The following is a 25,207-nucleotide window of genomic DNA, read 5'->3' as shown; positions in this document are numbered from 1 at the left end:
AGGCCGCGCCTCTGGCGGCCCGCCGGCGAAGCCCGCCCCGCCTCTGCCGCGGCCGCCGAGGGGATCGGCGGCCCCCGGAGGCGTCCGTCGCCGCTCGTGGGCGGGACTTCCGCTCCCGCGGGCGGCGCCAGGAGGACTACGAGTCCCGGCGCGCGCGAGGCCGGAAGGCGCGTCGCTCGCCGGAAGTGCGCCCGAGGCGGGCGGAGCGCCCCGCCCCCGCGTCGGCGCCGTGAGGAGAGCGCGCTGCGAGGAGGCCGTTGGCTGCGGGTGGCGCCTTCTGCCGTCGTTGCCGCCGCCGCCGCCGCCGCCGAGGACCCGGCCGGGCCGCGGTGAGTGTGGCGCCTTGCCGCCCGCAGCGCCGGAGGGCGCCTGGCTCGCGCGCGCCCCGCGGGCTCCGCCTTCTCCGTCGCGCGGGCCGCCGGGCCTGTCGGCCGCTGTCGCCGGGGACGCGCGGATGGACGCCCGCGCCGCCTGGTTCGCGCGCGCGCGCGCGCCCCGCGCCTGCCGCGCCCTCCCCGCCGCCGCGCTGCGAGGCCGGCCGCTCCCCGGCCTCGGCCCCTGCGGGGCGCGGCGTCGCGCCCGGCGGGAGCTCCTGGCGCCCGGCGGGCCGGCCTCGCCTTCTGGGCCCGGGGATCTGCGCTCCGGCCCCGCGCCGCCGGGACCCGACTTGCTCCGCCCGCAGGCCTCGGTGCCTCAGCCCCTTTCCCCGCAGCGCGCTCTCGGGAGGGCTGCGGCAGCGGCTCGGCTTCGACAGAAAACGTCTCCGCCGCCCCCGCCCTCGGAAGCACGCGGGACGTTCGCTGCGCGCCCGGCCCGCCGGCTTTAAATGCCAGGTACTCGAGCAGCAGAGGGCACATGGACAGCCGCCCTTGGCGGCCGCGTGAAATTGTCGCCAGTATTATTTTCTTTGGAAATCGATAGTCAGAATCAGCCAATAAATGGTGATGTTTAAATGGCCAAAGAAAATAATACTGCAGCCAGAAGGGAAATTAAAAAATAAAATAGGGATCTGCTTAATATTGGGCTTTGTAGTTAGAGATGAAGAGGACATATTGCTGTGTATTTTTTCCCAGCTTGCTGCCGCCATAGGCACTCAGTCATGAATCTCTTGAAATACTTCAGCTCTGAATAGGCTTTCTGATAAGCTTTACAGTTTAATTGGTTTAAGCCAAATGTGGGAGCCCTCTTTATCCTGGTCCAGATTGAGAATCAGGTACTCCAGCAATAAAATGTGTTGCGGAAGAGCGTTGTCCCTGTGATGGGCGGGTTTAGCATAGGTTCCCCCAGCCATCATGGGCCCAGCCTGTGGCCACATTTGGAATCTTGAAAAAGTGACATGAGCATTATGTCTGCACCAGGAAGGCTTGACTATTTACAAAATAACTGTCCCTGCTGACCACCCTTCTCTCAGGATTCTCTCCCAGAATTACTCCCCCACAAACTATTTCTCAAAATCACTCTATCTCCAAACTTTTTTTCAAGTTCATTTCCCCCAGACAAATACACACTCTCAGGTTCACCCCCCACCCAAATTACATGTCTTCTTGTATCAGGATCACACTTGCCCACTGTTTATTTCACAGGGTCATCCCCTTCTATTTGTTTTAATCTCTTACATACACCCTATCACACCCATGCCTCCATTCTCTCTCTCACATGCACATTCACATAACCCGTGCACTCTGTCTGTCCATCATGCACACGCAGCAGTTGGTCTGCTATTCCTCCCATCCCTGCCTGGTTGCTCTTCTGTCTTCCCCACCCTCAAGAATGGGTCCCTTTGTCTTCCTTTTTATATTTTCACAGGGTGGCCTGGCATGCTGCAGAACAAGCTGCCAGCAGAGGCTCCAGCAGCCCATCACCTTCATTTCCACAGAATGTTTCCGAACCCATATGCCCCCCCTTCTTTCTTTTTTTTGAACCACCATCTCGTTAAGTGCAGGCAGCAGAAGGGAGTGGCCTCATGGATGCTATGGCAGGTCTCCCCAGTTAGTGTGTTGGGGAAGCCAGGTCTAGGGCCTCCTGAAATGGTCCCTGTTCTTCTGGAGAATCTTGATACTTCTTGAAATCCAGGCCATCCTGAAACATTTTGTTTCAGAATGATGGTAGCTCCTAAAGCAGAGCAGTGGTTGCAGGGCATACCGCTTGCTGCAGAGAATTGTTTGGAGCATAAATACAGAAAGGGATTTCCAGGTGGCGCTTCAGAAGAGCATTGCTATCTTAATTCACAGCTTGAGACCCAACTAGGATAGGATGACAGTGACGATGTGTTGAATACGTGAACTTTTACAAATAGCATCCTTCCCGGTGTGGGGGCTGATCCAGATCAGGATTGCGGTGGAATTAAATCTTCCTTGGAATGCTTATTTCTCCATAAAAATTGATGGAGTTGCATTTATGTATCTCTATGATCATGTCTTATTTGCAGCCTGTTGGCAGATATATTACAGATTATGAAGATGAGGGGGAAAGGCCGTGGCTCAGCGGTACAACACTGCAGAAAGGTCCCAGATTCAAAAATACCCAGCATCTTCAGGTATGGCTGGAAAAACTCCTGCCTCAAAACCTGGAGAGCCATTGCCAGTCAGCACCGACAATATTGGGCTGGATGAACCAAGGGTCTGACTCAGTATAAGGCAGCTTCCTATGTTCCTGTGATAAGATGTGACAAAAAATCTGGGTCGTGGAGAATTGCTTGTCTGAGAGGACGAAGCTCAGTTGGTGATGCTTGTTGGCAGGAGGCAGAAAGGACTGCTAGCTAATACTCAGATTTGGGTAAGCCATTGTGAAAATTGAACATGGAAGTCATCGGCATTGTGGTGAACAGCAGGAAGAAAGTGTGGGAACCTTCTGTGGTCAGATCATATTGACACAAAATCATGTTTCTAGAGGAGACGTATTAAGGTGAACATTCCAGTAATGTAGGGAATAGATCATAGTATTAAGGACCAGCAGGACGGTGCTGAATGAAAACCATATTTCTCAATATTTTGCCATCACTATATGTGATAAGTTGGGTGCTGCAATGCACCATGGGATTAGTTATGTCTACAGAATAATAGTGATGGATTATTTTGTAATTGATTTACATAAAGAGCCTTTATATTGAATACTTGTTTGGGAAGCATCATTTAAACCATTGTTTTAAGTAGGTCACTGATTATTGTGAAAGAGAAAATGTTTCAGAAGATGTTTTTACAGACTTTCACATCTTTATGCGTGTGATCTTGGCCCTGTGCTCTATTGCTGGTAGAGTATCCAGACTTCCAGTGTGAACCAGCCTCAAATCTTATTCTCTGAAATCACTGTCGCTATTACGTGACAGTGATTTCATTATTTACATAACTGTATGTAAATAGAACTGCTTTTTATCTGGCCACTTAAGCCAGATCATTTTGATTTTCTGTTGTCCAGACTAGGTGATTGCTGTATTTTGTTCATTTGCAAAGGTGTAGTAGAGGATACTCTCCCCTTGTAAGTTGTCTGCCTTTGACTTATGATGGAAATGGAAGGCTTTGTAGTTTTGAGTAGTCTTAATAAGACATCTTGCGGTAGGTGTAGAGGGTGTGTGCGTATGGTAGTAGTTTCCTTCTGGGGCCCTGGCTATTTTGCTATCTCTGGGAATACGGATGTTTTTATGTGTGTAAGTTTTGTATCAGAATGTTACCATGAGCAGCAGCTGTAATGGGATTTGTTCCTAAATCCTCCATGAACCACACCATTCATTCTCTGCTGAAAGGCCAGCTTTCAGCTCTTCAGTGCCACCAGTGGAATGTCCCATGCTGGAAATTATCAATGTGAGAAGTTAAGGGCTTCATTGAGGATGAGACAGTTCCCAAAGAAGCTCAATCTATCCTTTGTGGACATCTTTACTTGAGAGAACATTGGCCATATCTTTCAGGTAATCTGAAGAATGTTTGCATGTGGCCCTTTGAAGGGCTGCTGAAGAAGTAGCTGACACATCAAGTCAATAATAGAACTCAGCAATAGTCAGCTGAGAGGGTCGATGGAACGTAAACATGAAAACTGCTGCTGTGTGACTCTGGGAACATGGTGGCTGACCTGAAGCCTGAATTGCAGCCAACATAATCTCAACAGATTTCAGAAGCAACATGGAACTTGAGGCCACAGGGCCGAGCATCATCATAGAGCAAATTGGCAGAGGCCATGGCAGAGCAACATATATGAAGGATCAAAATGTTTATGAAAATGCTGTTTCACAAACGTAATTTCACGGTTGTCAGGAAGCAAAGCAGTTAAAGTTAGCCAATGTGTTTGATCCCATGTACTTCAAATGCTTGCACGTTTTTGGCATAGTGGCTTATGAAGGGTTCTTCAGCAAATAAGCAGAAATGGAGGAGTGAAAGAGAAGATGCTAAGGAGAGGCATAAATAACCACTTAAAAATATTTATGTTGGAATTTGTGCTGTCCCATATAGTAAGGAGGACAGAGGTGTGAACAGTTGAAGATTCAAAATTATTCTGGACCAAAGAGTTGGAACCAATACTGAAAAGCTAAAGGAAGATCTCATAATGTGGGGAGAGGCGGCAGCCAAATGGGAAACACTGTGCTTGAAGTGGAATGATAGACCCAACTATAGCTCTACATAGCGTTGGGTCTTAATTGGTATTACCATTCATCATGCATTGGGCCTAGTCCAAGTGCGAAGTAACTGTCACTCTCTGTTCAGTAACCACAATACGATTAAAGGAGGGAGCTTGATGGATCTTCATACCAGGCGGTACTTCCCACCAATTATTTAAAAAAGAACAGGCAGGTAGGCAAACCTAGAGCCACACAAGGAGTAGTGGAAATGAGCTACATGATCTTCAGTGCCTGCTTTCTTCTGTTCATCTCTTATATACATCTGGCAGCCTATGGGCTGGATCCAGGTGCTGGGGCAACTTTGTCTAGGCCTCTGGTGGCCCTACCAAACCTTAATTAGGGCATGGTGAATACTTGCCTGGAGTTTCACACATAAAGCAAAAGGGAAAATGTTTTCACATTGTAAGGTGCAGGGGAATTCTCTTCTTGTTTTTGTATGTCATATTTGTATTTATTTTGATTTTTTTTAGCCACTCTATTCCCTGTGAATGTCACTTGACCTGGCACACAAACTAATGCAGTTGAAAAGATCTAAACCAATCATCACATCAGAACATCTAAAATGGCACAGCATATTTGTATTTCTATTTAGTGCTGTGCCTGAGTGCATGTGCTCCCTAGCTAGGAAGCCCTTACTGCTCGCATGGCAAAATATTCATGTGCCTCCCAGATAGCTTTTTGATGTATTGGGTGGCCCCATGAATACAGGAGTTGGCCATTCCAGTCTTCTAAGGTAGGAGACAGAGTAATTTCTCAAACATCATTAGGGAACAGACTCCAGACATACAAATAAGAATGTAGAGAAATAGATTCATTTGCTTACTCCATTTTGCTCTGAGCAAAGTTGCTAATTGAAGAACAAGATCCATAAGTCGTAGTATAATTTAGTAGAGAAATTACAAGCTCATGTGGGTAGCATCTTTCACTGTTGTCAAAATGATGGTTCTTGCATTAGAATAATCCCTCGAGCATTAGTGGGGGATATCTCAAGTGCAGCAACTACTCGGCAGTCAGGCAGAAGGCACTGCCTCAGCCTTTCTGAAGAAAACAAATGTAAAGGGATACATGACTTTACAAAAGGTCATGTTGCTTCTGGTCTGCGGTGGCAAGTTTCCACAGTGTCACACTGTCCATTAACCTTATTTCCAGCAGGCCCAGACAGCTGTAACAGTGGAGACTTGGATTCCTGCATTGAGCAGGGGGTTGGACTTGATGGTCTTATAGGCCCTGTCCACCCTTACTATTCTTTGATTCTGTGAGACCACAGAAGGTACATTAATGGATACATTAACCTCTTGACCTGGGTTCCATACATAAGCAGGAACTGCTTTTTTTTTGGATGTGGAAGAATCATTAGGAGGTAGCATAAACCTGGGCAGGAAGTGATGGGATGTGTCAAGGAGCTACACAACAGTCTTCCAGTTGTCTCTGGCACTTGTGAAGCACTCTCTTTCCCAACCCTTAGTAATGTATCGGATATAGGTGAGAGGACTTTGGTGTTATTAAATGAACATCAAATTCCCACAGATTTGCAAATAAGTCCACAAATATTATTAGCCCACAAACATTTTTGTTTCTCCTTTGTGGTAACTTCAAAGGAGCCATTCTTCCCTCTTGCCGAAGGGCAAAAAATCTTTTGCACAATGGATAACTGTGTTCAGCTTGCTAGGATTTGGCCCCAGGTTTGAGCCTAATGACACACCAAGAATGGGACCTCTGAGTATGTACAAAGGGTGTTTCCTACTCAGTGAATGCAGCTGAAAAAAAAGACCAATTTGATTCTTTGGCCACAGTAATGGAATAATAATTTCCAAAGTAATTGTTCCACTTTATTCTGTATTAGTTACACCTCATCTGGAATCCAGTTCTGGATGCAACACTTTTAAGGAAGACATAGACCAGGGCTGGGCAACTTTGGGCAGTTTGGCGGTGAATCCTCTCTGCCCAACCTGCCACCCCCTCCACCTGTGTGGCAAAAAATGGGGGAAACCAAGCTAAATTTGTCCATTTTAAGCCTCTGTAGTGCAAACTACAACTTCTCCTTTTTGTTTAAAAAGAAATGAAGGGGTGGTGGGGGAAGCCTGTGACCGGGTCTGCATGTTGCCCACCCCTCTTATAGACTAAATGGAACAAGTTCAGGGGAGGGAAGGGTCCAGGGGTGTGAAAAACAACTCATTTTGAGAATACAAAATTATGCATTTGAGCTTACAAAATTATGCATGGCGTGGAAAATGGATAGGGAGACATTTTTCTCCCTCTTAAAATACTAGAACCTAAAACAATCCAGGGGCTGGAGCAACTCCCCTATGAGGAATGGTTACACAACTGGGATGGTTTAGCTTAGAAAAAAGGCAAGCAAGGGGAGATGTGATAGAAATGTACAAAATGATGCCTGGTGTGGAGAAAGTAGATAGGGAGACATTTTTCTCTCTCTCTCATAATACTAGAACCTGGGGTCATCCCATGAAGCTGACTGGTGGGAGATTCAGGACAGAGAAAAGGAAGGGCTTCTTCACACAGCGCAGAGTTAAACTGTGGACTTCACTACCACAGGAAGTAGTGATGGCCACGAGTTTGGATGGCTTCAAAAGGGGGTTAGACAGACTCCTTCAAGAAAAGGCTATCAGTGGCTACTAGTCCTGATGGCTATGTGCTACCTCCAGTACCAGAGGCAGTGAACCTATGCACACTGTTGGCTGGGGAACATGGGCGGGAGGGTGCTGTTGTGCTCATGCCCTGCTTGTAGGTGCCTGGTCGGCAGCTGTTTGGCCACTGTGTGAACAGAATGCTAGACTAGATGGATCCTTGGTCTGATCCAGCATGGCTCTTATGATCTTAATGGGCAGAAGTTAATATTTTTGCATGACTGTCTCTGACTACCACAGGTCCAGGGGAGCAAAGAGTCATGTAGGCATGTCCAATTACACAGTATTGGGGTTTTCATGGAATCATAGAATAGTAGGGTTGGAAGGGGCCTACAAGGCCATGGAGTCCAACCCCCTGCTCAATGCAGAAATCCCAAGTCAAAGCATCCCTGAGAAGTGGCTATCCAGCTTCATCTTGAATGCCTCCAGTGTGGGAGAGCCCACCACCTCCCTAGGGAATTGGTTCCATTCTTGTATTGCTCTAACAGTCAGGACATTTTTCCTGATGATCAGCCAGAATCTGGCTTCTTGTAACTTGAGCCGATTATTCCGTGTCCTACATCCTGGGATGATCGAGAACAGATCCTGGCCTTCCTCTCTGTGACAACCTTTCAAGTACTTGAAGAGCGCTATCCTATCTCCCCTCACTCTTCTCAAGGCTAAACATGCCCAGTTCTTTCAGTCTCTCCTTATAGGGCTTTGTTTCCAGTCCCCTGATCATCTTCATTGCCCTCCTCTGAACCCTCTCCAGCTTGTCTGCATCTTTCTTCAAGTGTGGTGCCCAGAACTGGACACCGTACTCCAGATGAGGCCTAACCAGTGCTGAGTAGAGGGGAACTAGTACCTCACAGGATTTGGAAGCTATACTTCTATTCATGCAGCCCAAAATAGCATTTGCCTTCTTTGCAGCCACATCACATTGTTGGCTCATATTCAGCTTGTGATCTACCACAGTTCCAAAATCCTTCTCGCTTGTAGTCTTGTTGAGCCAAGTATCTCCCACCTTGTAACTGCGCATTTGGTTTCTTTTTCCTAGGTGCAGAACTTGGCATTTATCCCTATTAAATGTAATTCTGTTGTTTTCTGCCCAGCACTCCAGCCTATCAAGATCACTTTGAATTTTGTTTGTCTTCCAGACTATTAGCTATCCCGCCCAATTTTGTGTCATCTGCAGATTTGATACATATGCCCTGTACCTTCTCTTCCAGGTCATTAATAAAAATGTTGAAGAACACTGGGCTGAGCCCTGCGGTACCCTGCTTGTGACCTATTCCCAGTTTGAGGAGATCCCATTGATAAGCACTCTTTGAGTCCGATTCTGTAGCCAACTGTGGATCCACCGGATCATTGTTTCATCTAGCCCACTTTGTGCTGGTTTGCTCATCAGAATATCATGGGGCACTTTGTCGAAAGCTTTGCTGAAGTCGAGGTATATGATGTCCACAGCATTCCCACAGTCCACAAGGGAGGTTACCTGATCAGAAAGTGAGATCAGATTCGTCTGGCAGGACTTGTTTTTGACAAATCCATGTTGGCTTTGAGTAATCACGACATTGTTTTCAAGGTGCCTACAGACAGATTGCTTTATAATCTGCTCCAGAATTTTCCCAGGGATTGATGTCAGACTGACTGGTCTGTAGTTCCCAGGTTCCTCCTTTTGGAAGATAGGGACAACATTAGCCCTCCTCCAGTCATCTGGCACTTCCCCCGTCCTCCACGATTGCTCAAAGAGAATAGACAGCGGTTCTGAGAGTTCTTCTGCCCGTTCCTTTATTACTCTAGGATGCAGTTCATCTGGCCCTGGAGATCTGAACTCAGTCAAAGTCATTAGGTGTTCCTTGACCGTATGCCTGTCGATCTCAAGCTACAATCCTGCCCCTTCAGTCTGTACTTCTCCTTTGCCAGGGTGGTCATAGAGGGTGTCACAGCTTTTTAAAAGGTGTTGAATTCCTAATTTTTCTTTTCATCTGGCTTAAACAGGAAGGTTAGAAATCAGTATACATTACTTCATGGTGGGGGCTTCTTCTTTTTTTAATCTATTTTTATTTTATTTTTATAAATGAAATAAACACTACCAACAACACAATCAGAATCTTCAGTTGCCAACATTACAGTATTCTAAGGGGGGGAAAGCAAAAAAGGGAAAAGGGAGGTGGGGAAGGGATTATATTAAACTTCAATAAGAACAAAGCAAATATCCAAATATAAGTCCAATTGCATATTATACCTATACAGCATTCTTCCAAACATTGCAAGTATTATTAAATCTTCAATCCGCTACACCACAAATGGTAAACCTTATCTTTTAGTATCAAAACCTCAGTCTTGTAGCAAAGGAATGGGAGCAAGCAGTCCATACCATTCAGTTAACACGTATTAATAATCATTAAAGGGTTAGCCAACAAGGAATAGTAATAATATTAATGCCATATTAATATTATTAATAACAATAATAAAAAGAGAAAATAAATTTCAGAAAAAGATAAAAACAAAAGCAAATCATTTGTATATTTTAAATAATATCATATCATGGCAGGGGCTTTTGTGGTTGTCATCCTGAGCCAATATCTGATATTTGCAGGTGTTAACACAGAGGAATTAAGGCAATAAGAGCACGATGGCTGGCCAGAAAGTTGTTTGTGAGAAATCTGCAGCTTCACTTGGGACGTACAAGGCTTCAATATCATAACAGAACTTGCTTTTCTGCTCTTCTCCAAGATCAAAAAACCCTAGCCCCTTCCGGATACCTGCCCCTTCTTCCCAAAACAGCAGATTGTGATTGGGGGTGCTTTGTAACAAGTGAGCGGATGTTTTCAGGGCTACCTGTTCTGCACAAAAGAACTGCATGCCTTTTGCTGTAGGAGCCCTGGCATGCCCTGTGTTCAATTCCAAGCTCTGCCTTGCTGGTGGCTGGTTCACCTCAGTCTTTCAGCAAGTGGATAGTTTACTGTGGAATTGTTTAACTTGGTACGTCCAGGACTGTCCAAGTTTCAGCTGTTGAAATGTCTGTGCTTGCAAATATATATGTTCTAAATATTTAATACTTTCCTAGGATACCAACTTGTAAATGATTGAAAAAAATGGTAAAATTGATGGCCACTTTTATTTGTTAGGGAAACTGTTCACAGTCATATGTCCAGTATATGTTAATCCACTAGAGCATCCTATGTTCATTAAATGTTGATAGAAAAGTAGTACATAGTTAAATATATATATTTAACTATGTACTATATATACTTACACTATCAGGATAAGTTTACTAATAGACCCTTTGGTGGGCAGAAAAGCAGTATATAAATGGCTTAATAAAATAGTAACTACACTAGCACCCCCTTATGAATCCATTTGTCCAAGGTGGAAGTGATTCTTGTTTCCAAGGAGAAATGTGACTGAACGTTGCAATTAAAGTAGCCTTCCTTCTTTCCTTCAAACATTAGTTTTCGTGTTTTGATTCCTTATCTGTCTTGTATTTTCCTTCTTACTCCTCCCACTTTAAAAAGAAAGGGTAATGATTTAGAGTAGCACTTTTGTTCTAATTGTATCTGCCAAATTCAGCAAGTCAGGGTGATGACAAATCTTTTCTGATTTCTGGTTTTGTTGTGTTTTCATCTGCTGTATGATAAAAGCCTGTGTGTTGTGGGTTTGAATGATAAGCCTAAAGGAAACCAAGGGGGTCAACAGAATCATCTCCACCCTTAGAGAATAATAATAATAAGCATTTGTTGTGTAAGGGGAGCCAAAGGTAGATTAAATTTTAAGAGAGATTTTAGTGTATATGTACTGTTGTGTTTCTGTTGTTGTTGTGTTTTGTTTTTCTTAAAAAAAAGAAAAAATAATCATCTCCACCCTTGCAAGTAGTGTGAATTTCCCTGTGGTTGCTACACATTAGTCAATTTTATTAGGGTGATCAAGTAAAAAAGGTGTTCCCAACTAATGAGGCAGCAGGTTTTTTAAAACGTCATTACTTATTTTTTATCTTAAGTATTTACAAAGGCTTTAAGAGGCGGGCACCATCTTAGAAGAGGGATTCCTCCGCACTCAGGAAGAAATGTCTCCTGTAACTAAGATTATTCCTGCTGTGATACCTGTTTGCATATTCTAAAACCACAGATGCTTCTTTATTCAGAACTACTTTACTCACGTGTAAATTAATTCAGTTTTAATTTTTTCAAATATAATTCCATTACTTCATATCATTAATCAACTGAGATTTCTTGTAATCGGTCAACAGCCCTGGTACTTATACTGCCACATGATCAGCTCGGTGTGGACACTTGGGAGTGGGGAAGAGGGTCATTTCCAGTGCAGCTTTGTGAACCGACTTTTCCGACCTATTCTCCTTTCCGCCATGGTTGCTGGATGGATGCTGTTTTGACTTTGTGCCGTAGCTTCTGCGTCCTGTCCCTTTGGATTCTTTTTCTCAGCCGCTGCGTGAACCACAGATACTGGCCTGCTTCGTGGCAACAGGGCCAGGGGCTGGCTAGCCACCTGCCAGTCCTGCCTTGCCTAGGCTCTTAAGAGTCCTAGACCTCAGTTTCCATGGGAAAGCGCGTGCCTCTGGGGCAGTCGTAGCAAAAAAAGCTGACTACTTCCTGGAGCTTCCTTGGAGGAATTCTTCGGCCAACAATTGCGCTGTACTCTATTTTTGATGTAATAAAGGTTGCTGAAGTGACAGTGCCTCATTGAATGGATTTTCTTGCTCCATCTGGCGGACTTTGAACTTTGTTGCTTTCTTTTCAATATGCTGATGATCTTTTCTTTGTCTCATAGCATTGAACAGATGGGTTGATTATTCTTTTCAGATATTAATAAAGCCGCGGAAAGAAGAAATATGAATAAGGCTCCCTCAAGGTCCAGCCCAGCACGAAGGTAAAGTACCATGAAGCAACAAGCTCCCCTAGGAAATTGGGCATAGGTCAGAAATGCACCTTCCTCTGCTAATGGTGGACCTTCCTTGGAAGGGAATCTGAAGGGGATTCCTTGTGGTTGCAGGCTCCCCACCTGTGTTGCCGCTGAGCTCCACCCGAGCTCAGCACAGGTGTGGATAGGAGAGTGCTGCTGCCTGTTTGACTCTGGAGCATCCCTAGGGAGCGCTGTGGAGCTGAGAGCGTCCTTCGGGCTGTACCACAGAGGAGAAGGCGGCAGCAGACGTTGCGCCCAAGGGCAGAGGCTTCAAGGGAGCGCTTTCCCTCATGCCCGCGGGCCTCTTCTGTGCAGCTGCATTGCCCTGAATGGGGGCATGGCATCTACTTGGCAAGCAAGAGGATTCTCCTGGCCTCTGTTGGCGCTACATCAGTGTGTGCCCCGTCACACCTGGGTCCTTCTCTTGGCACTAGGAGGAAGCTGTGCACAAGTCCCAGACCTGGCTGCCACTTCTGCAAGATCAGGAGCTGAAATACTGCCAGGGGTGCCAGTGGCCAACGCGCAAGCAGGTGCCAGAGCATCGTTCTTGATGCCTGTGGCCAAAGCGCATGCGGATGCTGGGGCCTTGGTTGCTGTGGGCAGAGCGCATGCGGGTACCCAGACATGGCGTTGTCCTGGGTGCCAGTGGGCAGAGCAAAAATGGGGAGGAAGGGAGGAGTGGAGACGTGGCCACATCTTGTTTGAGCTCTTGCACATGGTGTGCCTGTATTGGTTGAAAGCAGCAGTGGGCTTTAGCCCAGTCTTCATTCAAGAACTGTAGCCATCCTGGGGGACTACAATGTTCATCTTTCCCCCATCGTCCCAAGTTGCTTGATCTGCTCTTCTGGCAAACGTTGGGGATCCTTTCTGACTCTGTGGCTTTTCTTCAATCTCCCTGTAAATTCCCCTGCTCAATTGAAATCTGTTTCAGGCTTCACTTGTATGAGGTCAAAAGCTATCTGGAAAGCGGTGTTACCTGCACCAAGTTGAGGGAGAGTTAGAAGTTAAAATAAAGAACCATCCAACACCACCTGAGTTTTCCGTGATGTTCAAAGTTGAGCCAAGAGGTCTTCCAGCTGTTCTCAGTCAGTGTCGGTTGCCTGGTGGAGGGTCAGCTACGCTTGACCTGGGTATGGGACCCTGCAAGCTGAGGGTATTGATCTATTGACTGCTTCATCAACACGGGCTGAAGTTGGCGACCAGATGACTACTCCTGCGACTGTCCTGCTCCCTTAACTTTTCTAGGCGTCCTGAAAAGTGGGGATCTGCTTGCCTTCCTGGCATTCGTGGCCTATCATCCAGGAGATGCGCTGTGTTGCAGGTCGTGGAAGTGGCATGCAAGTGAAACAACACCCCATTCTGAAGGGGAGAGCCTCACGCCTGCTATGGGTGTAGAGTTCTTCCACGGGCCATCAGTTCCTGTGGCAACACACACTTTCCTCAGGGGTCAGGGCAGGTCTTGCTAAATGGTATGCGTTATGAACCAATCTCAAGGGACCCCAGGTAATTTGTGCACATGGCAGAACATGTTCCACTGCAGGCTCACTTCAGACCAACCCGCGATTTTAACTTTTTTAGCATCCTGTTCTTGAGAAAAGCCCACATAGGAGTGTAGGGAGGGGGAAGGTTCTGGTGTATTTGACGCCTAATTATCTGTGCCAGGGCTGAACCCCTCCAGGCTGCAGGTGGGGGGCTCACATGACTGGATGCTCCCCCATAGAAATCTTCCCTGCATGTAGAAAGCTAGATATCAGGAAGAAGGGTTCCAGCTTAGCCTTCTCCGTGACATGTTAGCTTTATATGTGAAGAGGGGATCGCTTTGTGTGGAGGAGTGAGCACTGGGGCCACCTGAGCCCTCACCAGCAGCCCCATCAGAGGTTTTCCACCGTAGTGACTGAACAATGCCAAAATCACTTTGCATCCTGAAACTTGGATGCACACACGTCCACACACCTTGGGGGCATTTCTAGATGTTTGATGGCCAACAGTTCTGGACACTCCCACCAACAGCTCCTGTCTGAAGGCTTTTCCTGGTGCTTCTTGTAGAGAGCCCTTACCATACGGCGAGAGAGATGCCAGGCGTGATCGCTCTCCCAACCGGGGCAGTCCACGGAGAGAAGCTAGAGATGGCAGGAATGGCAGAGATTCTAGAGATGCACGGGACCTTCGGGTTAGAGACGTGCGGGGTGTGCGAGAGCACAGGGATCCCCGAGACTTCCGAGACACCAGGGACCTGAGGGATCCCCGGGACTTGCGAGATCCCCGGGATCCACTCTACGAGCGCTACAAGGATGCGCGAGAGCCTCCCTACAGGTATGCTGGGATGGGAGGAGCATTCTGGGAGCCCATTGAAAGTGTCTGGAGAGAGGGCATGTGCAGCTGATGTTTGCGTGCTGGAGCCCAGGCACACGGCTGTCCGCTGTCTGCTTTGTAGGCGAGAGGAGGGATATGACCGCTACACGCGCCCCGATGACTATTACCGAAGGCGGGAGGACTCATACTATGAACGCTACCGAGATCACGTGGACAGATCCCCCTTGAGCACTGAAGGTCAGTGTCTGGTGGACGTGCTACCAGCTGGTGGGAGTGGGATGGGGGGTCTGGATAAAGGTGGAAAGGGGGCAGGAAAGGCCTTTTGCCCTGACTGTAGTGGCTCTTCCCCACAGAGCGTATGAAGCGTGAGGAGCGGCGCCGGGAAGAGCTTTATCGCCAGTTCTTTGAGGACATGAAGAGGCGCATTGATACAGAGCGGCCTGTCGACTGTTCAGTGATTGTAGTCAACAAGCAGACCAAGTAAGGTTTTGTTAGGCTGGGTGAGCATTTCCATTAGCTGGCTGGGCAGACCATGTCTGGGAAGGTCAGTGCTGGAGATGGGGAACCTCTTGGGCGAGGCCCTGGCCCTTCCCCAAAGGCCCCCCCCCCCCCCGGAGGGGGAAGGGGCAGGAGAGCGACTGAGCTGCAGCTCCGTCGCTTTGCTCCTCCCTCACCTTCCCAGTGCAGGGAAAGCTCAGACAGAGCAAAGCCGGCTCCCCAACCGAGGCACCAGCTGGAGGAGCACTCATCCAGCCAGTGCCTTGGCGGAGAAGCTGGCTTTGCTCTGCCCGGGGAGCCCACAAGGAGCAAAGCAGGCTCCCTAACTGAGGCGCGGTCTGGAGGAGCTGCAGCGAGCACTTTGGTCAGAGCTCCACTGGCAGCAGGGGCAGGGACCCAGCCCCCTGTGATATGGACAGCCCCCTGATGTCATCTGGACCCCGTACCCAAAAGGGTTCCCTGCCCCTTGGCTGTGTGGTTAATTCTCCCAGCTGTTTTCTTGCATCATGTTCTGTGGCTAGTAGTGTTGGCCTGTTGCTCTTCTTATGCAACACTGGTATGGACTCTGAAACAGGATGGGGGGCATGGAGGTGCACAGTCCACCTGGCTCGTAGCAAGAAGCTGAGAGGCACCACTGTCAGGAGGCCATGCTGAAACTGCAGCTTGCTCTCGGCAAGGATGGTTCTCACATGGTGTGGCTTTTGTTCTGGGCAGGGAGTATGCAGAGTCGGTGGGGCGGAAGGTGCGTGACCTTGGCATGATGGTGGACCTCATCTTTCTCAATTCGGAGATGTCTTTGCAGCAAGCGCTGGATGATGTGAGCCAAGGGGGCTCTGCTTTTGCCATTGTCATCACCCAGCAGCATCAAGTTCACCACTCCTGCACGGTCAACATCATGTTTGGCACCCCCCAAGGTATGAGGGCCTGAGTGTGGTTGGGGCTCCTCGGTGGGCTGCTGACAAAGGCCTTTCACAGAGCAAAGCCGCGCAGAAGTTTAAGCACGCAGGGCTGCTGCTGCGTTGCTGCTACGCTTCTCCACCGGCCCGGCTCTGTAAGGAGGGTCCATGGCCCAGAATTCACGTTGTGTGGAGGAATGTCTCTGTTACAGCCTTAAAACCAGTCTCTGGCCTTCATGAGTATTGGGAACTTGAACCTGTGCATGTCGCTCTGGGGCTGCAGCACAGGTGCTGTTCCATTCTCATGGTCTCTGTCTCTGCACTCTACATAGTCATTTAGACCACGGGAATGGAGGTTTAAGAAGATTGCCATTAGATCAACTTCCTCCCTCAAATTAGTGTCTCCCCCAATCCCCCAGATTAATCCCCTTAATTCAGATTGGATTATTTATTTCAGCTGTTGAACTTGGGTTTTCTAGTTGGAGAATTTAGGGGGGATAACCATGGACATCATGTTTGCAAGCATCATTATTATAATTGATAATGCATCTAAAGTTTTCTAGGTGCTGTACAAAAACTGAATATGATGGAGTCCATGCCTGCAGGCTAATAGGCACACTACAGATGGGGAAGGAACAGGAACACAATTAAATTCAGGCACTCATTCTTCATGAAGTTACATACTGTAAATGTTTAATAACCAGGTAGAATAGACCGCGAGGAGGACAGAGGTCCTGGCTGTAGAACATGGTGGGCTCCCTCCACTTGGAAGCATCAGCAAAGGAGCCTGCAGGGGAATTGTTTCCCATATGACCTTTGGCTGTAAGGGCAGCCTTCTGTTTGAGATGCTCACAATTGGAGATGTGAAGGCAACAGTTCCCCCCCGCCCCGCCACCGCCGCTTTACCCCCTGGCAGTTCACATCTCTACTTCAGACTGCACAGCTGGCTCTCCATCTTTGTCCTTTGGCCTCCCCAGAATTTCCTTTGGAGGAGGCCGCACTGCTGCTGCTTTAGCAACAGGTTGCATTGCAGGTATGCAGATGCCTGAGCCACTCCAGAGTAGCTGGGGGACCTCCAGCTACAGGGAAAGAAGGTCCTAGGAAGCCAAGCTTTTCAGGAGGGGCTTGTCCTGCCCTCCCTGCCCCCCCGGTGTCCTCTTAGGATCAGGCAGCACACTGATGCAGGCAGTGCTCATGCAATCTTTCCTGTCACAGAGCACCGTAACATGCCACAGGCAGATGCCATGGTGCTGGTGGCAAAGAACTATGAGCGCTACAAGACGGAAGTCCGGGAGAAGGAGCGTGAGGAGATTGCAAGGCAGGCTGCCAAGATGGCTGACGAAACCATTCTGCAAGAGCGAGAGCGTCCCACACCTGTCGAGGAGGGTGGTCTCCGAGGGGGCCACCCTCCAGCTATCCAGGCTCTCCTGAACTTGCTGGCAGACAATCGCTACTTGACCACCGAAGAGACGGACAAGATCATTAACTACCTACGGGAGCGCAAGGAGCGGCAGCTGCGAACCAGTGCCGACCCTCTTCCTGGTAAGTTGTTGGCTGGGCAGCTCAGCCAGGGAGGTGGGGATGGGCTGCTCATTCTGGGATGTGCAGGAGGGATAATGCCCTTCGGAGCTTTCTGCCCTGAAGGTTTGGGGCCCCAAGAGAGCTGAAGTGGGTGCTGGCTGCTCAGCCTCCCAAGACACGAGCCTGGGCATGTGGGGGTCCCCACTCCCCAGGACTTAGTCATCTTGTCTGCCTTTATCTTCCTGCAGCTGCCCTTCCCAGGCAGGCCCTTGGAGCATCGTCGGGGTCCTCGTCGGCCAGTCTGCCCAGCTCCCAGGCCCACCAGAGCAGCCAGGCGCTACCATCGTCTGCCTCGGCCACAGCGGCTTCCAATCCCCAGCAGGAGCTGCAGGCCAAGATCCTCAGCCTTTTCAACAGCGGAGCCGCAGCTGCAGCAGTCGCAGCTGTCGCCAGCAGCGGTTCAGCTGTGGGAGCATCTCAGAACCCCGGCTTTGGCACGGGCCCCAGCAGCACACAGAGCCGTGCTGCTGGACTAGCTCAGTCCCAGCAGCGGGCCCCTGCCCAGGGCCCACAGTTCCCGAGCCACCCTGGTTCTGCCAGGGGTGCTGGCCCAAGAGCCACAGCTCCGCAGCCGTCACAGCCGTTGTACCAGAGCCGGCCCCCTGCTCCGAGCAACTCTGCTGCCTCGAGGCAGGCACCTTCTTCTGGGATCAACTTCGACAATCCCAGCGTGCAGAAGGCCCTGGACACCCTGATCCAGAGTGGCCCTGCCCTCTCGCACCTGGTGAGCCAGACGGTGGGCCAGGCCCGCGCAGTTCCTGCAGCCCAGCAGTCCTTGAGCTCTTACCAGCGGCATTACTGATGCCAGCCTAGGGTATCTCCTGCCCTCTGCCCTAAATGGCCTTGACGTGCATGTTCCTCTCCCACCCCCTCCAGATCTCACCCAGGTGGATCTCTGCCTTCCCGTTGTGGGGGAGAAGGCAGTTCCTCCATAGCCACTGGTGCTGAAGCCGCTGGGCCTTTTCCTCCCAGCCAGGTTGACCCAGGGTGTGGGTGAGCCAGCAAGGGTGACTGTGGGCTTAGTCATGGATAGGAATCTCTGGTGCATTACAAGAGATCCTTGCCAAGGGCTCATAGGCCTGAGTGTCTTGTCGGAGAACCTGCTTATGGACTTCCGCTGCCCACAATTGCTTTTTTAATGCTGCTGCAGATTCTGCAGTGCAGCTTCGTCCTCTCCTCAAATGGTTAAGAGATGTTTCTGTGTTGCCAACGGGCCTGTTGGGTGCTACAGCTGCCCTCTTGATTTGATGTTGTACAAACTTTTATTGGACATCGGGTACCTGTTTCTTTGCAGATAAGGTAGTCTGCTCAGAGGATCATATGGGGTAAGTTGCTTAGCCTCATTCCTGGAGCTGTAGATGTTCTGTTCTTGAATGGTTTTGTCATGTAGATACCTCTGTACCGTTAACATAACTTTTTAAGAAATATATATATATATTACAAAAACAGAACTGATGTGGCTCTTTACAGGTCGCTTCAGATATTGCAGGAGGGCTGGAGAATGTTGTGCCTGCACTGTGTGTGCTTTGCCCGCCCCCTCCCCCCAGGCCCCCCCATCACCTCTTGGCACCACCGCAAGTCTGGTCTAAGGACATTCTGTGCTCCAAAATGGTTGAGAAGAGAATGGATGTGATTATACTTTGAAAGTCCCTCAAGAGCACACCCCGGGAACCCCTCTCCCCCCGCAATGTTTTATCACAGTCCTCTTGCTTTCCATTCTGCTATGTAACTCCAACGGTCTTGAAATAAATTATAGCAGAATCAAGTGAGAGCCACCTACACGAGCATCCCTCAGGCTCTTCAAGTCAGTGTGTAATACTTTATCCATTTACTTACAATTCAAGATACCTTGTCACCAAAATAAGTTGAGGTTAAAAAACAAACTACAAAACCAAAGTTCAATTGCTAATATTTTATTTGGATTTGTTTTATTTATCAAGTGTCTCTAAAACTTTGATTCTGCGTTTTTGAACCTTTTGGTGTATAGACTTCATTGATTCCCCCCCCCCCCCCCAATGCACTGAAGGTGGTTTATGATCCAGGATGATGGCTTACAGTCAAAAGGATACAGTGCAAAAGGAAAAGGAACAGAGAGGGAAGAGGAAAATAAGCTGGTGCAGAGACAGTAATTATATGATGTTACACAATGATGTTTTAAAGGAGAGCCTACAACTCAGCGGCAGAGTGCATCCTTTGCCAGCAGATGGTCTTGGGCTCCATCTTTGGCCTCTTCTACTGAAGCAGGGTGACGGGAAATATCTCTGCTGGAATCTGGACTCTGGTAGCAGAGGCTCACCCACCTCTTCCGTTTTTCCCACCAGCCCATTTCTCAGCTTTTGATCTCTTTAGTTAAATTGGTTAAAAACTCAGCATTTGGGGGAATTCACCACAGTTCAATGACAGAGCATGGGCTTGACCTGCAGAAAGCTCCAGGTGCAATTACAGAGGGCCCCTGGACAGTGGGGTAGGGAAAGAACAGGAGAACTGAGAGAACAGGGCAGCGAACAAATTTGAAATTGGTTGAAAGGCCACAAACAAGGCAGCAGCTGGAAGGGTGGCTCCCCCTGTGAGACAGGGAGTACGTAATGCAAGGGGTTCTAAGAAAAGCAGACAGAGCTCCTCTGTTGACATTTCACAAGCCCTATGAGGTGGCTTCAGCATGAAAACACAAGAATAACATCAATAAAGCCCGATTTTAACAGCAAACCAACTAGAAATGGTTGCAGCTTCACTGTATAAGCAGCCTGGAGTGCAAAAGCCTTCTCAGACAAGAAGGGTTGTACCAGCCTCAAAAGGTCTGGGGGTGATGGTGTCTAGGGCCTCCTTAGGAAGGGCATTTCCCAGCGAAGGGACTCCAGGGAGATGGTCTGGATCCCACAGATGCCCAGCTAGTTTCTGTCAACATTGAAGGCAGAACTTTGTGATACCCCACAGGTTCATTTGCAGTCTTGCTCCGCTGGCACCACCTTATGGATGCTTTCTGCAGTGGAATCATAAGAAAATAGGCTTTTTGGTCCCCAAAATGTAATCAGTCCAGGTGAAAATGTTTTGGAGACAGGCCTAGACCATTGTACTGAAGGTGAGATGACTGAAAGGTCTAGCAACTGAAGAGCACCAGGAAGGAGTGATTAGATGGCTGCTTGTGCGAGGACACTGAGCATGTGCGAGCTGGAAAGGCAGTGTAAATAAACGGGAAAGTGTTGGCACAGGTCTCTGCCATGTCCTGGTGCCTGGGAGCAGACTATCCCTGCTCTGTGTAAACTGCCCAAGAGAGCCTGAGGCCATCCCTACCACAAGAGAGCCTGGCCCCGGTAGGGTGCTTGCAGCAGAGCTGGGCCTCCGAGTGCTGAGCCTGAACCGCCTGGGGTCTCTCCTGCTGGAGGGTTAGCCTACAACAGCCTGGCAAGGAGCTATTTGCTTCTTACCCATATCCAAGATGGAGCTTGTCTTTGAGGCCTTCCTGTGTAACACAGATTTTTCAGAAAAATTCCACCCACTGATGGGTGATGACATGCCCCATAGATAGCCCATCACCTCCACCCAGTGAGAGCACATTTCCTCTTTCAATTGAACTATTCACCCTAGTCTCGGTATCAAGAGCCATCCCTTCCATGAGAGGTAAATGTTTTGGTTAAGATGCAAGGCACTCTTTCCCCGGGGTCCAGGCTGAAGTGTCAGGCTTTAAGCAAGGGACAGGAAGAAGCAGAAGTGTCATTGCCCAAGAACAAGTCCTGTGTCTTGGGTGGGGTCTTGTGAACTAAGCCCAGCACAAGCCCTCTGGTCTGGCATGCCGGTTTCCTCCCACATTGCTCATCAGGAGCCAGCATCCTAGGTTGGAGAGAGCGGCCATCCCACATCCACCCGCAGCTCCATGCTTTGTAATTTCTTGAAAAAGACCAAAGTCACCATGAGCAGTAAGTGAAGGGTGTAATAAAATCCTTTTATTGCATTTTGTGCAGACAGGAGTCTATAAAATAAAATACCGTAGAAGCATCAACACAAGCAATCAAAGGAGGAGCCACAGCCCCAAGGATATCTATTGGCATAGAGAACAGCATAAAAGGGCAGTGCCCAGGCAGCCCAGGACAGGCCACAGAAACACACAATGTCAAGGCAGGCCCAATGTGCGTCCCTTGGGATCTGCAACCTGGTTTATTTACAAGGAGTAACATATTGGCGCTTCGCACACATTTTCTAGGACATAAAGCCTATGAACGAGCTCACGATAGCTATAGAAATATTGCACTCGAATCAAAGTCGCTTGGATGGACATAAAACAGATTAGCTACAGTGATTGATTATAAAGGTTTCTTAATGAGCTGACTGGTGGTAACATTCATAACAAAGATATTGCACATGGAGCACAGAAAGAAGTGTGTTCAACCAACACAAATGTCGGCCTCTAGGTCTTTCCCTTGCTGGGTTCCAATCCTGCTTTAGGAGTGCAAGCAGAGCACTTGGATCAGCATCCCTGAAGGATGGGATTGGCCAGCCCCTCCCTTCTCTCTCTAGCCCAACCAGCAAGAGAGCTGTGGCCCAGCGGGGTACGGAATGGGCCAGCCCAGATGCTCGCGTCCATTTTGTTGTATTGTTCATTCTAAAATGGGACCCGGGCCTTAGACCTTCCTGCTTGAGCTGCAAACCCCTCTTCCCCAGGGCCACGGGGGCTGGAGAAGGGCCAGGGGGGCCAAGTGTGCAGGGTCAGAACTGGGGGTGCAAACTAGCATGCAGTGCCACCTGCGAAGTGTGGCCCTCCCCTCTGTGGGAGTTTGGAGGAGGTGCTGGGAGAGGAAGGGGCCAGCCAGGCAGCAGCCAAGAGGCGGCACCCTGGCCCCTCGCTGGGGTTCTGGTGTTGCCAGGGATGGCAAGCACAAAGTCCATCTTCCTTGAATAGGGTACGTTATCTAAGCTGGTGACAGGTAAACAAGCCAGGCGCTGCAAAGTGACTGGGAAGGGCAGGGGATGGGACATGTGCCTTCCGCTGGGCCCTGTGATGGTGGTGGCCCTCCTTTCCAGGCCAAGCTCGCTCCCATGTGGGTGGCAGTGAGCGAGCTGCGGAGGTTGTCCAGCCCTCCAGCTGTGAGCCAGCCTAGCAGGGGATGTGGGAAAGGGTGGAGCCAAGCGACATGACCGTGGTGGGGGCTGCGTGGGGTGAAGAGTTTGAAGCTCAGCAGGCTGCACATGGAGTGGACGCTCGGATCTGCGGTGAAATCAGTGCAGGTTGTTCTGGCCCTTTTCCCTGATCAGACTCTGAAGAAGCTACGTCGAGAACAAGCGCACAAGGGAGAAACAGACACCGGCTCTGCTGCTGCCTTTCTGCACCACCAGTGCGCCATCGCTAGGAATTCTCGTGCTCAGAAGTGCTTGATGTTCAAGCAACATGTTTGGTTCTGGCTACTGGCCCCACGAAGTGTCGTCATAATCCGCCCCCCCCCCCAACCCTGTGCAGCTGCAGGCCACCAGGGGCTCCTGTCAGATTTCTAGATCTCTCTCTCTCTGTTCGTATAGACTCTGGTCTCTTTTCACATAAATATGACCGCTTTAAAAATACATGTCCTGTGCTATGTACATTATATACAGCCCCGCAGCAGGGGCAGCGTCCTACTGGTTTCTGAGAACTATTCACATTGGTTTAAAAGCTCCACAGTTTTTCTGTTAGGGCAGACACTGTGGGAGGAGGAAGGGGATGGGGTCCCAAGAGCCTCGCATGCAATCTTGATTTGGTACTGGAAGGAGGCGAGGTGAAGTTGCGCAGGCAGAAGCAGGACCCCACAAAACACCTCTGCTGAGCCAGAGGAGACTGATGGGGCAGGAGCCCGAACGAGGGGCAGGGCTCCCCCCAGGCTTCCTGGTGCCTGGGGGGGGGGGGGGGCTCCTGGGGAAGAAAGGGGAGAAGGTGCATCTTGAGAGCTGCCAGAAGCAACCCTGGAACTGGCACTGGACAACAGCTGTGGCTGCCATGTTCCAGGCCTCACCCCTGCCCTCAGCTTGAGGAGAGCATCTCACAGCACAAGTCTGGGGCTGGCAGACCCAGTCCTAAAGTGCAAAGGGGCTGTGGACCGGATGAGGCCCCAAGCCTGTGCCTGAGCAGAAAGGGGTGCAGCCATTTGGGAGAGGGGAAGCCAATGGCCCTACAGGGGCTACATTTCTTGGTCCAGCATTGGACAGACACGTGTCCGTGCACAGGACCCGTGTGCGTGTGTGAGAGAGATGGGAGCTCAGGTCACAAGGCAAAAGTGCAAAATGGCTGAAGAACATGAGGTGCAAAGCTGGGCCGAGGCTTTCTCCAGCAGCCTTTGCTTCCAGGAGGCAGGGGCCAGGCATGCTCCCTGGACCTGGGGGCACCGGCTGCCCAAGTCCAGAAGAGGACCAGCATTCAGGGCCCAAGTGGAGCTGCCAGGCCATCATGGGGGCCCTGGGATACAGCCTGGCCTGCAGGGATACAGGAAGTGCACAGGGTGTCTTGGCCCAGCTCTCGCTTCAGCCTTTTCCCTCACCACAAAATCACCACAGATCCAGTCCAGGCAAGGGGTCCTGGCCCCAAGCATCGCCCTGCGGGGACGGGACGCTTCTGCGGAAAGGAACGCAGCCTGGGGCAGGAGGCGGAGGGAGAGGCCAGCGTCGGCAAGGAAAGCATGCTGGTGGCCTTGGCTGGTGCCTTCTCCCATCTCGGGAGCTGGGCTGGGGGCGGCAGGGAGCAAGGACGTCCGGAAAAAGGTGGCGGTAGAAAAGCAGGCAGGGCAGGATGAGGGGCCCAGCACAACCGAGTCCCTGGCCCCCCAGGACGTGCCTGGAGGCGTGGCCCAGCAGCGGCTGGCGTGCCCTCCCGCTTCGCACGCCAATCTGGGAGCCGGCGGTGTACATCTGAGTGGGCAACGGCGGCGCCGCTGGGCAGGAGGCGGCAGGTGCCCGGGTGCTTGGATGCGTCTGGTGCGCCGCTCAGGCACGGGGCGGGGGGCAGGGGGCACGTCCTCCTTGCTCTCTGGGAGACAGGCGCAAAGGGGTGGGCGGGGCTCTCGGGGGCACAGACTCCGGGCAGCCATCTTGGCCAGCTTCTCAGGAGTAAATGGTGATAACCTCCCGGCCCCCCCCGCGCACCAGCAGAGCCCGGTCAAGGTGCTCTGTCAGCACCTCCAGGAATTCCATATCTGGGTCGAGCAGTCAAGGCTTGCCCACAACCACCTCCTGCCCAAGAGCAGAAGAGACCCTCCCAGCCCAGACCTCCGGGGGACCTGCTCGCGCCAGACCCTTCCCGAGCTCGGAAGGATAGAGTCGCTCTCTGTCCTCCAGTGTGGCCTCTCTGCATGACTCTTGGCCCAGGGCGAGGAGCGGGGGCCTCCCGCCGCCCCACCAGAGGGGCAGGGCGGGTTTCCGCAGAGCTGCTTGCGCTTACTGGAGCCTGTCCCTCTGGGGAGAGCATGCCGCGGCCTCGCCAGGGCCGCACTGCTCAGCCGGAGCACCCGAGTTCTGTTTTCTGGAGTGCTGAATCCAAATGCAGTTTATTGGTGGACCGCTCTCCCCTCAGCCTTGGCCAAGCTACCTGGGAGCAGAGTGCCTGCCACTTTTCTCATCCCCCTCTTAGGGCCCGACTCCCTCGCAATCAGTGCCCTCTTGACATCTTCGTGCACTTCCTCAGGCCCAGAATGGACTTTGGTTTCCTTCCCGTGCAGTGGCAGGGGACCAGCAACATCCACCAAAACTTCCCAAACCCACTCAGAACTGTGTGCTTATTAAAACAGGAATCCTTCCACCCAGAAGGCCCCCCA

At 50.3% G+C, this 25,207-nt stretch overlaps 2 protein-coding genes across 3 annotated transcripts in view; one reads left to right on the top strand and one right to left on the bottom strand.

The window, feature by feature from the left end:
* The first annotated feature begins 220 nt into the window (after window positions 1-220).
* Window positions 221-19,411, top strand: NCOA5 (nuclear receptor coactivator 5). 2 transcript variants are annotated; one of them, XM_084854905.1, is made up of 8 exons: window positions 221-329; window positions 12,054-12,120; window positions 14,200-14,466; window positions 14,588-14,703; window positions 14,820-14,946; window positions 15,679-15,878; window positions 17,076-17,402; window positions 17,630-19,411. In XM_084854905.1, the coding sequence occupies exons 2-8, from the start codon at window positions 12,083-12,085 to the stop codon at window positions 18,241-18,243; spliced, it is 1,689 nt and encodes a 562-aa protein (XP_084711031.1). In that variant the 5' UTR covers window positions 221-329; window positions 12,054-12,082; the 3' UTR covers window positions 18,244-19,411. The 2 variants fall into 2 exon arrangements, with proteins under 2 accessions (XP_084711031.1, XP_084711032.1); XM_084854906.1 differs by lacking the exon at window positions 221-329 and adding an exon at window positions 746-833 and having other exon boundaries at window positions 17,630-19,405.
* A 2,274-nt stretch (window positions 19,412-21,685) lies between these two features.
* SLC12A5 (solute carrier family 12 member 5) overlaps window positions 21,686-25,207 on the bottom strand; it is a 47,021-nt gene continuing 43,499 nt past the window's right edge. Inside the window, exon 24 of the mRNA XM_084854968.1 lies at window positions 21,686-24,589. Coding sequence (XP_084711094.1) covers window positions 24,498-24,589 — 92 coding nt within the window. The 3' untranslated portion in view covers window positions 21,686-24,497. The remainder of the gene's footprint in view (window positions 24,590-25,207) is intronic.

Source organism: Heloderma suspectum, chromosome 4 (assembly GCF_057233095.1).
Source record: "Heloderma suspectum isolate Gila_16-S chromosome 4, 16-S_ref, whole genome shotgun sequence".
In the NCBI taxonomy this organism is placed as follows: domain Eukaryota; kingdom Metazoa; phylum Chordata; class Lepidosauria; order Squamata; family Helodermatidae; genus Heloderma; species Heloderma suspectum.
The sequence above is the reverse complement of the archived record's forward strand: the minus strand, read 5'-3'. Positions and strand labels throughout refer to the sequence as shown.

Coding starts and splice junctions, on each gene's coding strand:
- NCOA5 (XM_084854906.1), top strand. Junction 14,467..14,587: donor GCGCGAGAGCCTCCCTACAG/GTATGCTGGGAT, acceptor TCTGCTTTGTAG/GCGAGAGGAGGGATATGACC. Junction 17,403..17,629: donor CAGTGCCGACCCTCTTCCTG/GTAAGTTGTTGG, acceptor ATCTTCCTGCAG/CTGCCCTTCCCAGGCAGGCC.